This window comes from Dama dama, chromosome 4 (genome assembly GCF_033118175.1).
Source record: "Dama dama isolate Ldn47 chromosome 4, ASM3311817v1, whole genome shotgun sequence".
In the NCBI taxonomy this organism is placed as follows: Eukaryota; Metazoa; Chordata; class Mammalia; order Artiodactyla; family Cervidae; genus Dama; species Dama dama.
The window spans coordinates 64377477-64393805 of NC_083684.1; the positions used below are offsets into that span (position 1 = coordinate 64377477).

General features: G+C 41.2%; 1 protein-coding gene across 1 annotated transcript; it reads left to right on the forward strand.

Annotated features, from left to right (window-relative positions):
• The first annotated feature begins 14791 nt into the window (after positions 1 to 14791).
• Positions 14792 to 15733, forward strand: LOC133054789 (vomeronasal type-1 receptor 4-like). The gene has a single exon (XM_061140110.1). The coding sequence runs from the start codon at positions 14792 to 14794 to the stop codon at positions 15731 to 15733; it is 942 nt and encodes a 313-aa protein (XP_060996093.1).
• Positions 15734 to 16329: the final 596 nt, after the last annotated feature.

The window sequence follows — 16329 nt, forward strand, 5'->3', positions numbered from 1 at the left end:
TAGCTCAGTGGAATTCCATAAGCTCCACTAGCTTTTTTCATCATGATGCTTCCTAAGGCCCATTTGACTTCAGACTCCAGGATGTCTGGCTCTAGGTGAGTATGAGTGATCACATCATCATGGTTATCTCGGTTATTAGATTTTTTTGTATAGTCTTCTGTGTATTCTTGCCACCTCTTCTTAATATCTTCTGCTTCTGTTAGGTCCATACCATTTCTGCCCTTTACTGCGCCCATCTCTACATGAAATGTTCCCTTCGTAGCTCCAATTTTCTTGAGGAGATACCTAGCCTTTCTCATTCTATTGGTATCCTCTATTTCTTTGCATTGATCACTGAGGAAGGCTTTCTTATCTCTCCTTGTTATTCCCTGGAAGTCTGCATTCAGATGGATATATCTGTCCTTTTCTCCTTTTCCTTTATCGTGTCTTTTTTTCTAAGCTGATTGTAAGGCCTCCCCAGAGAACCATTTTGACTTTTTGCATTTCTTTTTCTTGGGCATGGTCTTGAACAGTGCCTCCTTTACAATGTCACCAACCTCCGTCCACAGTTCTTGAGGCACTCTGTCTGTCAGATCTAATCACTCGAAACTGTTTGTCACTTCCACTGTATAATTGTAACAGATTTGATTGAGGTCATACCTGAATGGTTAGTGGTTTTCTGTACTTTCTTCAATTTCATTCTGAATTTGGCAGTAAGGAGTTCATGATCTGAGCCACAGTCAGCTCCTGGTCTTGTTTTTGCTGACTGTATAGAGCCTCTCCATCTTTGGCTGCAAAGAATATAATCAATCTGCTTTTGGTGTTGACCATCTGGTGATGTCCATCTGGTGTAGAGTTGTGTCTTGTGTTGTTGAAAGAGGGTGTTTCTAAGACCTGTGGGTTGTCTTGGTAAAACTCTGTTAACCTTTGCCCTGCTTCATTTTGTACTACAAGGCCAAACTTGCCTATTACTTCAGGTATCAGGGTCTTTTCCAATGAGTCAGCTCTTCACATCAGGTGGTCAAAGTATTGGAGTTTCAGGTTGAACATCAGTCCTTCCAATGAATATTCAGGACCGATTTCCTTTAGGATGGACTGATAGGATCTCCTTGCAGACCAAGGAACTCTCAAGAGTCTTCTCCAACATCACAGTTGAAAATCACCAATTTTTCTGCACTGAGCTTTCTTTATAGTCCAACTCTCACATAAATACATGACTATTGGAAAAACCACAGCCTTGACTAGATGGACCTTTGTGGACAAAGTCACGTCTCTGCTTTTTAATATGCTGTCTAGGTTGGTCATAAATTTCCTTCCAAGGAGTAAGTGTCTTTTAATTTCATGGCTGCAATCACCATATGCAGTGATTTTGGAGACCCCAGAATACAGTCTGATACTGTTTCCACTGTTTCTCCATCTATTTGCCATGAAGTGATGGGACCAGATGCCATGATTTTAGTTTTCTGAGTGTTGAGATTTAAGCCAACTTCTCCACTCTCTTCTTTCACTTTCCTCAAGAGGCTCATTAGTTCTTCTTCACGTTCTGCCATAAGGGTGGTGCCATCTGCATATCTCAGGTTGTATATATTTCTCCAGGCAATCTTGAGATCAGCTTGTGCTGCTTGCAGCCCAGCACTTCTCATATAAGTTAAATAAGCAGGGTGACAATACACGGCCTTAATGTATTCCTTTTCCTATTTGGGACCAGTCTGTTGTTTCATATCCAGTTCTAACTGTTGCTTCCTGACCTGCATACAGGTTTCTCAAGAGGAAGGTCAGGTGGTCTGGTATTCCCATCTCTTTCAGAATTTCCCACAGTTTATTGTGATCCACACAGTCAATGGCTTTGGCACAGTCAATAAGGCAGAAATAGATGTTTTTTTGAAACTCTCTTGCTTTTTCGATGATCCAGAGGATGTTGGTATTTGATCACTGGTTCCTCTGCCTTTTCTAAAACCAGTTCAACATCTGGAAGTTCAGAGTTCACATGTTGCTGAAGCCTGACTTGGAGAATTTTGAGCATTACTTTACTAGTGTGTGAGATGAGAGCAATTGTGCAGTAGCTCGAGCATTTTCTGGCATTGCCTTTCTTTGGGGCTGGAATAAAAATGGACCTTTTCCAGTCCTGTGGCCACTGCTGAGTTTTCCAAATTTGCTTACATATTGAGTGCAGCACATTCCCAGCATCATTTTTTAGGAGTCGAAACAGCTCAACTGGAATTCCATCACCTCCACCAACTTTGTTCGTAGTGATCCTTCCTAAGACCCACTTGACTCCACATTCCGGGATGTCTGGCTCTAGATGAGTTTGAGTGATCACACCATCATGATTATTTGGGTCATCAAGATCTCTTTGGTACAGTTCTTCTGTGTATTCTTGCCACCTCTTCTCAATATCTTCTGATTCTGTTAGGTCCATACCATTTCTGTCCTTTATTGAGCCCATCTTTGCATGAAGTGTTCCCTTGGTATCTTTAATTTTTTGAAGAGATCTCTAGTCTTTCCCATTCTAATGTTTTCCTGTATTTTTTGCATTGATTGCTAAGGAAGATTTCTTACATCTCCTGCCTATTCTTTGGGGCTCTGCATTCAGATGGGTATATCTTTCCTTTTCTCCTTTGCTTTTTGCATCTCTTCTTTTCACAGCCATTTCTAAGGCCTCCTCAGACAGCCATTTTGCTTCTTTTCATTCAAGATTGTCTATTTCCTCCTAATTCAGTCTTTAAAGACTGTTTCTAGAAATTTGGTCAATTAAGTGGGTTTGGGGTTGGTTTTACTTTAGATTTTTCTCGAACATTTGAAGTAGGCCTGTATTGATATAAAGTTTTCTCTTCGAACTGTGTTTACTGTGTTCCATCAATTTTGAAATGTTGTGTTTTTGTTCACATTTGTCTTCTGGTAATTTCTGATTTACTCTTGATTTCTTTCTTGAACATATCATATTTTAGTAGTGTGTAGTTTAATCTCTATGTGTTTGTCTCTTTGCAGATTTATATCTGAGAAAAGCCTCTTGCAGGGAACATACTGAAGGAGCTTGTTTTTTGTTTTGAATCCTGTCAGGTCCTGGAACAGAAACCCTGTGGGTCGGGCCCAAGGTGAATGTCTTTCTTCTAAGTGTGTGTTTTTCCTCTCCACAGAGTGGGTCCATTTCCCCAGAGGAAAAAGACCTCTGAATCGATTGGGAACCAAGGGCAGACAGGGGTCTGATGCTCGGTCTATGTAGGTGCCAATGGCTGTGCTGTCACAGCCTGAAGTGTAATTTCCCACTGTCCTTCCCAGTTGAAGACTGCTCCCTGTCTTTGCAGCACCCACCCTGTTATGGAGCTGCTCTTTACAGCTTGCAGAAGCTCACATGGATCCTAAACGTTGGTTGAGAAGTGGGCTGTTGCCTAACAGCTCTGTCCCAGAACCAGGTTGCTCTGTGTTCTTAGGTGAAGATTTCTCTCTGGTTGTAGGCGCTATGCATCCAGAGCAGGGATACGACATGGATTGAGTTGGGCAGGAGCATTCACTGTGTTCAGGCTAGGGCACATCTGTAGGTGGTAGGCGGTCCTAGGAAACTCTGCAGCCACGAAAGCAGACCTGTCTGTCTTGTCTGGGCAACAGGTCCCCTGTGCCTCTAAATTTTCCCCATCCTCTGTCACTCCTACACTGTTGTCAAACTGGTCCTCAGTGTAGGCAGTTCTTTGCATGTGATATCAGGGAATGAGCTATAGTGAACGAGCTGTCATATGATCTCTGGGCTGCTTCTGGGGGGTTTCTTGAATCAACAGCAACAGTGGCTGCCACTGCTGCACCCAGGCTCTGCCCTGGCTGTTGGTTACCTCTGTGTCCCTCCATCAACTCTTCCCTTATAGTGGCTTTTGCAGATACAGTGCCATGGAGGGAGGAGGACTGGTGTGTTCATTCCACTGGAGCTGGGGTGTGTGGTGAGTTGGTTGTGGGAAAACAGCAGCTCCTTGAGTAGACCTCTGTCTTCCCTGCCTCATGGGCTAGGCAATGTGTGCTCCTCATGAGCATAGTCCTGCCTTCCTATAGCCCTTCTTCTCATCCCAGAACTTCTCCCACCAGACAATGTTGCTTGTATCAAACACACAGGACCCTAGGACTGGGGTACCCAATCTGTGGCTCAAACCACTCACTCACCAGGGTATCCATTTCTCTGAGCTGTCAGTCATGGGTTCAGCTCCTGGCTCGATTGCTCACAGATCGATCATATATTGGAACACAAAACAAATCTCAACAAATTTAAGTAGAAATCATATATAACCTACATTTCACTCACAAAGGTATGAAATGAAGAAGCCATCTTTGAGTCGAGAACTAGAAAAGTGCAAGGGGAGTTTAGAGCAAAACGGGCCTGCCTAAGTAAAGAAAGAAAATCTCGAATAACATTCTAGCCATACACCTAAAGAAACTAGAAGAAGAGGAACAAACAAAGCCCAGAGTCAGGAATGAAGGAAATGATAAAATCAGTGTGGAAATAAATAAAGCAGAGACTAAAAAGTCTAGAAAAGATCAATCAGGGACTTCCCTTGTGTTCCACTAGCTAAGACTCCAAGCTCCCAATGCAGGGGCCCTGGGTTTTATCCTTCATCCAGGATCTGGATAGTAAAGGTGACAACTCAGTCTTCACATGCTGAAACTAAAGATACCGAGTACCACAACTAAGACCAGATAAATGAATAAATATTTTAAAAATAATTTTTGAAAATATTTTTAAAAAATATTTTGGAGAAAGAACTGGCAACCCACTCCAGTATTCTTGCCTGGAGAATCCTGAGGATGAAGGAGCCTGGTGGGCTGCTATCCATGGGGTCGCACAGAGTCGGATATGACTGAAGTGACTTAGCATTAGGATTTTTTTTTAAAGATAAATCAAACTAAAACCTGGTTCTTTGAAAAGGGAAACAACATTGAGAAACATTTAATTAGACTCATTTTAAGAAAAGAGAGAGAGAAGGCTCTGATCAATAAATTTTGAAACAAGAAGAAAAAGAGCAATAATTACACAACAATACAAAGAATCATGACAATATTGTGAACACCTATCTATGCCAACAAACTTGGACAGACCAGGAGAAATGGACCAATTTTTAGAATAATACAACCTTTCAAGACTGAATCATGAAGTAGAAAACCTGACTAGACTGATCATTCGTCCGGTGCTTGAAACAGTAGTAGAAAACTGCCCCAAACAAAAGGTCAGGACCAGATGGCTTCACAGGTGAATTCCACCAAACATTCAAGGAATTAATACCTATGCTTCCCAAGCACTTCAAAAAAAAAAAAAAAAAAAAAAAAAAAAAAACCCTGAAGAGTAGAGAATGCTTCTTACCTCATTTTATGAGGCCAACATGACTGATACCAAAAGCCCAAAATATATATGAAGAAAATTACAGGGCAGATTCTCTCATAAACATTGGTGCAAGAACCCTCAGAAAATATTAGAAAATTGCATGCAATAATACATTGAAAGACTCCTATGGGCCCAAATTCACCTTGGTAACATCTACTTGTAGGAAGGAGGAGCTGGAAATAAAGGACGTGGCAGAGGACCCATTCATGAATTTCACACTTTGTCATCTAATCATAGCTTCCCTGGTAGCTCAGCTGGTAAAGAATCCACCTGCAATGCAGGAAACCCCTCATTTATCTACTCAACTTCAAACGGCTGGAAAGCCCCATCATCTCTCTACATTTCTTCACCATTTGTTGAAACCTAGGGACTTTTGGTTTCACGCCAACAAATAGAGGATTGCCTTTCAACAGTGGTTAATTGGAATCCTTGGTTCCCTGATAAAGACAGTTTTGATTTAGTAATTTGGCACTGGGTCAAAGCAAATGATGAACGAGGCACCAAATGGAGAAAAAAATATTCCAGGCGATTTCTTATCCCTTTCGGCTCTCATTAAAGCTGTAATTCTGCCATTTTAAGGTAACTTCTAGCCTTTCTAATATTCAAGAACAGACAGAACACTTATTACATGAATATAAATTAAATGATAAAACTTTACAAAAGGCCCAATTAGAAAAACATTAAATATTTCAGAATTTTCCCATAAGCCCTGCCCCGGTTGCTCAAAAGTCTCCTCCTCTGCCAGCAGGCACAAATCCAAAAGTCTCTCCTTCACTGGAACCTAATGATTCTAACAACGACTCTCCTGAGACACTTTTTGACATCAAAACTGGCAATCCTAAATTCAGACCAGTAATATGTGAACAGAAGTGACATGGGCATCTTCTAGAAAGCGTTTCTAAGTGGGGAAATAATGTTTCCCCCTCCTTCCTGTGCTCTGGAATGTGGATCTGATGGCAGGAGTGGGTGCAGCCATCCCAGGCCAGGAAGTGATCGGAGAAGTGCAGGCCCAGCAAGGCAGCAGGACAACACGGGAGGAGCCCAGGTTTCCTGATGCTATTGAGGCCCACACGGGTTACCCGTCACCTGGGAGATTTAAATGTATAAGTTACTTTGGGGTTTCATCACTTGGCAAGTCACCCAGATTTTAACTGATGCAGGTGTCAAAGAGCCCTCGGAAGTAGCAAAAGATGATGCAGATGGTATGTGTAAGGTTTCACAGAAGACGTGGCACCCGAGTGAAATCTGTCCTTGCAGGGTGGCGGGGACCTTGGCGTTTGGTGGCAGGTTGCTTTCACCAGCTCAGCTCTTATGTTACTGAGTCCCTACATTTGTTAGAGCAGATCAAACCCTGGGGGATGAGGGTGAAGGAGACCCTCTTCTTCGTCATGCTAGCTGACATTCATTTCCTAAGGACAGGGCCTGTGGTTTAACCTCAGCCTAATGTTCTCTGCACCCTGCTGCCTCACACACACATACATGTGCCTTCCTAAATGTAAATACTTAAAGGACTGAGTGAGTGAGGAGTTCTTGGGGTGGGGCCATGGGTAGTGTAATCACTTGCAGCATGATATTGGATGTTCCTGCTTAGCCAGCAGCCTGCCAATAATGAATGATCCGTGGTGTCCCACTTACATTTTCCTGCCTTTCAACCCATCCCCCAACACTTAGTGACGTAAAACAGTGAAACGTATCATCCCTCATCATTCTGCAGTCTGGGCTTGTTAGTACACTAATGCATATATATGGAATTTAGAAAGATAGTAACGATAACTCAATATGCAAAACAGAAAAAGGACAGTGATGTACAGAATAAATTTTGGGACTCTATGGGAGAAGGCAAGAGTGGGATGTTCTGAGAGAACATCATTGAAACAAGTATACTATCAAGGGTGAAACAGACCACCAAACCAGGTCGGATGCATGAGACAAGTGCTCAGGGCTGGTGCACTGGGAAGACCCAGAGGGATGGGATGGAGAGGGAGGCAGGAGGGGTGATCAGGATGGTGAACACATGTAAACCCATGGGTGATTCATGGCAATGCATGGCAAATCCAGTACAATATTGTAAAGTAATTAGCCTCCAAGTAATAAAAATAAATGGAAAAAAAAAAAAAAAAAAAAAACCCTTTCAGCTTTACTGTAACCAATTCAACAGTATGTGAACCATGAACTTCCAGATGTTCATGCTGGAATTAGACAAGGCAGAGGAACCAGAGATCAAATTGTCAACATCCACGGGATCATCATAAAAGCAAGAGATTTCCAGGAAAATATCTACTTCTGCTTTATTGACTACGCCAAAAGCTTTGACTGTGTGGATCACAACAAACTGTGGAAAATTGTTAAAGAATGGGAGTACCAGACCACCTGACCTGCCTCTTGAGAAATCTGTGTGCTGGTCAAGAAGAAACAGTGAGAACTGGACATGGAACAACAGACTCGTTCCAAATCGAGAAAGGAGTATGTCAAGGTTGTTTATTGTCACCCTGCTTATTTAACTTAAATGCAGAGTACATGATGCGAAATGCTGGGCTGTATGAAGCACAAGCTGGAATCAATGTTGCAGGGAGAAATATCAATAACCTCAGAGATGCAGATGACATCACCCTTATGGCAGAAAGCAGAGAAGAACTAAAGAGCCTCTTGATGAAAGTGAAAGAGGAGAGTGAAAAAGTTGGCTTAAAACTCAACATTTAGAAAATGAAGATCATGGCATCTGGTCCCATTACTTCATGGCAAAGAGATGGGGAAACAATGGAAAGAGCGAGAGACTTTATTTGGGGGGCTCCAAAATCACTGAAGTTGGTGATTGCAGCCATGAAATTAAGAGATGCTTGCTCCTTGGAAATAAAGTTATGACCAACCTAGACAGCATATTAAAAAGCAGAGACATTACTTTGCTCACAAAGGTCCATCTAGTCAAGGCTACGCTTTGTCTAGTAGTCATGTATGGATGTGAGAGTTTGACTGTAGAAAAGAAGCTGAGCACTGAAGAATTGATGCTTTTGAGCTGTGGTGTTGAAGAAAACTCTAGAGACTCCCTTAGACTGCCAGGAGATCCAACCCATCTATCCTAAAGTACATCCATCCTGAATGTTCATTGGAAGAACTGATGCTGCCTGAAACCCCAATATTTTGGCCCATGATGAGAAGAACTGACTCATTTGAAAAGACCATTATGCAGGGGAAGGATTGAAGGTAGGAGGAGTAGGGGATGACAGAGGTTGAGATGGTTGGATGGCATCACCGACTCTATGGACATCAGTTTGAGTAAGCTCCAGGAGTTGGTGATGGGCAGGGAACTCTGCCATGGTGCTATCAATGGGGTCACAAAGAATCAGACAAAATTTAAGACCACTAAAATTTGTGAAGTCATATCCCCTTATATTAGCATCTTCCTAATAAGAAACCATCACAGGAGGTAAAGATTGCTCAGAGTTTTGAAAACCATACTGATAATTATATAAATAATAAACAGTTCTCCTCCCATGGATGTGACATCATCTGGGTAGTCATGTTATACTACATGGCAAGTGGATTTTTCAGGTCCATTAAGATTACTAATGAGTTGATTCAAGACAGGGAATTTCCCCCAATTATGTGTGGGCCAAATGTAATTAGTTCAGTTCAGTTGCTCAGTCACGTCCAACCCCTTGCGGGCCCACGGACTGCAGCTGCCAGGCTTCCCTGTCCAGCACCAACTGCCGGAACTTGCTCAAACTCATGTCCATCAAGTCGGTGATGCCATCCAAGCATCTCATCCTGTCGTCTCCTTCTCCTGCCTTCAATCCTTTGCAGCATCAGGGTCTTTTCCAATGAGTCCATTCTTCACATCAGGTGGACAAAGTATTGGTGCTTCAGCTTCAGCATCAGGCCTTCCAGTGAATATTCAGGACTGATTTCCATTACGACTGACTGGTCTGATCTCCATGCAGTTCAAGTAATTCTCAGGAGTCTTCTCCAACACCACAGTTCAAAAGCATCAATTCTTCTGTGCTCTGTTTTTTTGTTGTCTAACTCTCACATATACCCACCACTACAGTAAGAACCATAGCTTTGACTAGATGGACCTTTGTCAACAAAGTAATGTCTTTCCTTTTAATATGCTATCCACGTTGATCATTACTTTTTTTCAAAGGAGCAAGCGTCTTTTAATTTCATGGCTGAATGAACTTCTGCAGTGATTTTGGAACCCAAGGAAATAAATTCTGTCACTGTTTCCATTGTTTCCCCATCTACTTTACATGAAATCGTGGGACCACATGCCATGATCTTTGTGTTTCGAATCTTGAGTTTTAAGCCAGGTTTTTCACTCTCCTCTTTCAAATTCATCCAGAGGTTCTGTAGTTACTCTTCACTTTCTGCCATAAGTGTGGTGTCATCTGCATATCTCAAGTTACTGACATTTCTCCTGGCAATCTTGATAACAGCTTGTGCTTCATCCAGGATGGAATTTCGCATGATGTATTCTGCATATAAGTTAAATAAACAGGGTGAAATTATACAGCCTTGACGTACTCCTTTCCCAATTTGGAACCAGTCCATGATCCCATGTTCATTCTAACAGTTGCTTCTTGACCTGCATGTAGATTTCACAGGAGGCAGGTCAGGTGATCTGGTACTCTTATCTCTTGAATAATTTTCCACACTTTATTGTGATCCACACAGCCATAGGCTTTGTTGTGTTCAATAGGGCATAAGTAGATGTTTTTCTAGAACTCTCTTGCTTTTTCAATGATCCAGTGGAAGTTGGTTATTTGATATCTGGCCCCTCAGCCTTTTCTAAATCCAGCTTGTACACCTAAATTCTTGGTTCACGTACTGTTGAAGCGTGGCTTGGAGAATTTTGGTCATTACGTTGCTAGCATGTGAGATGACTGCAATCGTGTGGTAGTTTGAACAATCTTTGGCATTGCCTTTCTTTGGGATTGGAATGAAATCAGAACTTTTCCAGTCCTGTGACCCCTGCTGAGTTTTCCAAATTTTCTAGCATATTGAGTTCAGCATGTTCACATTATTATTAGGACTTGAAATAGCTCATCTGGAATTCCATTACTCCCACTAGCTCTGTTCGTTGTGATGCTTCCTAAGGCCCATTTGACTTCAGACTCCAGGATATCTGGTCTAGGCGAGTGTGAGTGATCACACCATCATTGTTATCTGGGTGATGAGATTTTTTTGTATTGTATTCTGTGTATTCTTGCCACCACTTCTTAATATCTTCTACTTCAGGTGGGTCCATACCATTTCTGTCCTTTACTGTGCCCATCTCTGCATGAAATGTTCCCTCAGAATCTCCAATTTTCTTGAAGAGATATCTAGCCTTTCTCATTCTATTGGTGTCCTCTATTTCTTTGCATTGATCACTGAGGATGGCTTTCTTATCTCTCCTTGTTATTCCCTGGAAGTCTGCGTTCAGATGGGTATATCTGTTCTTTTCTCCTTCTCCTTTATCGTCTCTCTTTTTCTCAGCTCATTGTAAGGCCTCCTCAGACAACCATTCTGCGTTTCTTTTCTGGCGGTGGTCTTGAACGCTGTCCCTTGTGCAGTGTCACCAACCTCCGTCCACAGATCTTCAGGCGCTCTGTCTACCAGGTCTAATCACTTGAAGCTGTTTTGGCTGAATTTGGCAATAAGGAGTTCATGATCTGAGCCACAGTCAGCTGTGGTCTTGTTTTTTGCTGACTGTATAGAGCCTCCCCATCTTTGGCCACAAAGAATATAATCAACCTGATTTTGGTGTTGACCATCTGGTGATGTCCATCTGGTGTAGAGTTGTCTCTTGTGTTGTTGAAAGAGGGTGTTTGCTATGACCAGTGCGTTGTCTTGGCAAAACTCTGTTAGCCTTTGCCATGCTTCATTTTGTAGTCCAGGCCAAACTTGCCTGCTACTCCAGGTATCTCCTGATTTCCTACTTTTGTATTCCAGTCCCCTATGGTAAAATGGACATCTTTTTTGGTGTTAGTTCTAGAAGGTCTTCTAGGTCTTCATCGAACCATTCAACTTCAGCTTCTTCAGCATTGATGGTTGGGGAATCGACCTGGATTACTGTGATATTGAATGCTTTACCTTGGAAATGAACAGAAATCATCCTGTCACTTTTGAGATTACACTCAAATAGTGCACTTTGGAATCTTTTGTTAACTATGAGGGTTACTCCATTTCTTCTAATGGATTCTTGCACATAGTAGTACATATAGTGCTCATCTGAATTTAAATTCGCCTCTTCCAGCCCTTTTTAGTTCACTGATTCCTAAAATGTCAATGTTCTCTCCTCCCATCTCCCATTTGACCACTTCCAATGTACCTAGGTTCATGGATCTAACATTCCATGTTCCTATGCAATATTGTTCTTTGTTTCAGACTTTACTTCCATCACCAGTCACATCCACAACTGGGCATTGTTTACTTTAGCACCTTCTCTTCGTTCTTTCTCGAGCTGTTTCTCCACTCTTCTCTGGTAGCTGGAGAGCCTCATGTAAATCCATGAAGTCACATCACGCTCTCATGCCATACACAAAAATAAACTCAACATGGCTCCAAGGGTTAAATAGAAGACATGACACCATAAAAGTGCTAGAAGAGAACATAGGCAACACTCTCTCTGACATAAATTGCAAGATCACCCTTAGAAGTCCCAGTATCAAACAGACAGACTCTTACAGTTTCTATTACATTTAGGTTTGCCTTCATAAAATACAACAGCCTGGGAGGTTTAAACATAGATAGTTTTCACAGTTTCTCACAGTTCTGGAGGCTAGAAGTACATGATTAAGTTATCAGTGTGTTTGCTTTTTGTGAAGCCTCCTACTTGCATTTCAGATTTTCTTTTAATTTTGCACTGATGCACTGGTTTTAGTGGCATATTGTTTCCTCTCCAGGATGCTCCTGAATTAAGTACTTGATAACATAATCGAGCCATCAGATCTATGTGCTTTTATTTTATAGCTAATTTGAAACCCTCACTCTTTTTTTCTATATTTGTTCTGGACCTGATTCCGATCACAGGGTTCAATAATAATAAAGGTTATTTCCTACAAAATTTCGATAATAAGTGGCATTGAATTATGAAAATTAGTCTAAATTGATATGAGTTGTGCCAGTGGTTCCTATCAAAGTTCTTGATAATGTTCCTCCTTTTCCCTTTGTCTCTTTGAATATACTTCCCAGGTATTTTGTCTAATTCCATTTCTTTACTAGTGCTTTCATTGACGGTTCCATTCAATGGTTGAAGGTGAGGAAAGTCCTAGTATTAGGGCAGAGACTTATCTCAGGGAAGTGAAGAATCCAGAGGGATGCACATGGTTAGTGTCAGTCCCTAATGTGTGTGATTTCAGAATTTCTTCCTCGTGAGACCATCACCTTCAGGGATCATGGAAAAAAAATTGCCTGTCAAGTACAGCCAGTTTTCTCCTCAGGCTGCTAACTAGAAACTTGTAATTGTTTCCAGTAATTAGCAACTGAGAGAAAAGTTTCCAGAAATGTTCTCAGCTCCCAAGCCTGCATTTCTATTGCTGTTGCAGGTGAAATGATAATTGCAGGGTTTTTTTTTAATTTTTCATTAGTTTTTTTCATTTATTTTTATTAGTTGGAGGCTAATTACTTTACAATATTGTAGTTGGTTTTGTCATACATTGACATGAATCAGCCATGGAGTTACATGTATTCCCCATCCCGATCCCTCCTCCCACCTCCCTCTCCACCCGATTTCTCTGGGTCTTCCCAGTGCACCAGGCCCGAGCACTTGTCTCATGCATCCAACCTGGGCTGGTGATCTGTTTCACTATAGATAATATACATGCTGTTCTCTCAAAATATCCCACCCTCGCCTTCTCCCACAGAGTCCAAAAGTCTGTTCTGTACATCTGTGTCTCTTTTTCTGTTTTGCATATAGGGTTATCATTACCATCTTCCTAAATTCCATATATATGTGTTAGTATGCTGTAATATTGTTTATCTTTCTGGCTTACTTCATTCTGTATAATGGGCTCCAGTTTCATCCATCTCATTAGAACTAATTCAAATGAATTATTTTTAACGGCTGAGTAATATTCCATGGTATATGTATACCACAGCTCCCTTAGCAGTTTTGACGGGAGGGGAGGGGAGGACAGCATCTCAAACCCACTTATCAGGATCTGGCTGCCTCACTCCCACACACACACTGGGTATAATGACCATCCCACCGATCCCTTGTCCTGGCACCTGGAAGATATGTTCATTGTATTTTTGTCTGAGCAGCAGAGTCTGTGAGAGAAAGGCAGATCAAGATTCTGGGTAAGTGATCACATCAGAAACTGACACCAACACCAATTTGTTGACATTCTAACAAATCTAGTATGTCAGTTTATGAAACACACAAGAATACATCCTTTACAAGTGCCAAATTTTGCCTCTGTGTCTTGTATGTTAATGTCACCTGCAAATATTAATTCATTGCTAATATATTCACTGGGTACAGACAATAACATACTGATTCAGTGTATAATAATTTTGTTTTGTCTTAAAGTTTATCACATGTTAGTGTTTTATGCCCTAAGGTTTATTGCCTACATATGATTATTCAAACATTTCTATAACACATAATATTTTAGTTGTGTTTCTGTCATGGGAACTAAAGAGTCTTTCTGTTGCCATTCTCACAGTGAAGCATTCTCATCTTCCTGACATTGCCTTTTCCTGAGGCAGGCTCTTGCTGTATTCTACTGCCAGCAGAGTTGTTCATGTGTTAAGATGCTAAGACTTAATTCTTAATATGTGGTACTGTAGAATAAAGCTTTACAAATAAATGGAATCATATTAATTGAAAATTTCAAAATACCACAGGTCTACAAACAGAAAAACTGTGAAATCAAAATCCAATATAGGTCTGGTTTATTATATGCCTGCAACTAACTAGTTGTTTGTCATGGCTGGTGATCAGTGCAGTCTCTTTTTTTGTTTTTGCTGTGCATCAAAGTTCATGAGATCTTACTTAGATCCTGGACAAGGGATTGAACTTGGATCCTCTGCAGTGGAAGGCAGGGTCTTAATCATTTAAGCACCTCGGAAGTTTCTCAAACCACTGTCTTGAGTAGCCCAATGGGACTCAGTCCTCACTCTGCACTAAGAAGCAGGTTTGACAAATACTTAACCTGTCTGGGTTTAGTAACACTCCTCTGGATAACTAAGGTCCCTTCAGTTCCTGCCTAACAAATTTGTGAAAAATGAAGACGGGACCACATGAGTATCTTCAGTGATTAATTTTACACATTAATTCTCTTTAAATTTTATACATGGAACCCTTTAAAGGCTGCGGGTAACAGAAACACAAGAAGCAAATATTTCCAAGTGGAACTATTGTTAAGTGAAGAATATTGGATTTCAGTTGACAAGATGCACGTAACTGATGCCTCATATTCCCACGGAGGACATTATAACTCAAAAGTACCAGTGACTGTGAATGAAAGAATGGCCAGCAGCTTTTTCATGATAGGCATGATCATCTTAACCCAGACCGTCATTGGAATTCTGGGGAATTTCTCACTGCTTTGCAGTTATATCGTCCTTCACTTCAAGGGTTACAGGATACGGTCCACAGATTTGATCCTTAAGCACCTGATTGTGGCCAACTCCTTGGTCCTCCTCTCTAAAGGGGTCCCCCAGACAATGGCAGTCTTTGGGTGGAAGCATATCCGCAGTGATGTTGGCTGCAAACTTCTCTTCTTTCTTCACAGAGTGGGGAGGGGAGTCTCCATCAGTAGCATCTGTCTCTTGAGTGTCTTTCAGGTGATCACAATCAGTCCCTGGAACTCCAGGTGGGCAGCACTGAAAGTAACAGCTCCCAAGTACGTGGTTCTCTCTATTTTCCTGTGTCGGATCCTGCAAATGCTGGTAAATGTCATTTTTCCTTTCCATATGACTGGCAAATGGAGTGACAAAAACATCACAGAGGAAAGAGATTTCGGCTACTGTTCTTCTATTGTTACTGACAAAACTGAAGATGCCTTGTATGCAGCATTGCTATTATTCCCTGATGTTTTATGTTTGGGGCTCACGCTCTGGGCCGGCGGCTCCATGGTTCTCATCCTGTGCAGACATAAGCAGCAGGTCCGGCACATTCATAGGACTGACGCCTCCTCCAGGTCTTCCCCTGAGTCCAGAACTACTAAATCCATCCTTCTCCTCGGGAGCACTTTTGTCTACTTTAATATTCTTTCCTCCATCTTTCAAGTTCTTTTGGCTCTTTTTGATCAGCCCAGGCAGTTCTTTGTGGACATCACTATAATTATTGCAGCGTGTTTCCCTATTGTCAGCCCCTTTCTGCTCATAAGCCATAACTCCAGTGTACACAGGCTCTATTTTGCCGGGATAAGAAGTGCAAAGTCCTCTACTATTATGAGAAAAGTGTGAATTTTATTTTTTTCTATAATGAGCAGTTGCCAGTTCATTTATTCACCCTCAGAATCCTAATTTTAAATTTTTAATCTCTAGATAATATTATACCGTACATGCCAAGTATCTTCTTCAATATAAAGACCAGTTGAAATATATTGTCATGAAATATGAATATATCAGTGAAGTTTTCTTGTAGAAAAGGAGTTCAGGTTTATGCAATAAACAACAGGCCTTAAATAATCTACATATTATGAAGTGTCCAAATATGTTACTTTGAGTCTAACCAAACAAATTTCCCAGAAATGAAGTCGGTATGGAATTATAGATTAAAGTATACATGAAAATGGATCAATGTGTACAGTAGTCAGAAATAAAATTGAACAAATTAATGTCCTAATAGAGTAAAGAATACCCTTGTTAGCACTCAAAGGTAAAATTAAGTAAGAGTTTGGAAGCCAGTTACAAGTTTAGAGTTAACTTTTTTTTTTCTTTTTCCTTTATTTATATTAGTTGGAGACTAATTACTTTACCATATTGTAGTGGTTTTTGCCATACATTAATATGAATCAGTCATGGATTTGCATGTGTTCCTCATCCTGGACCCCTTCCCA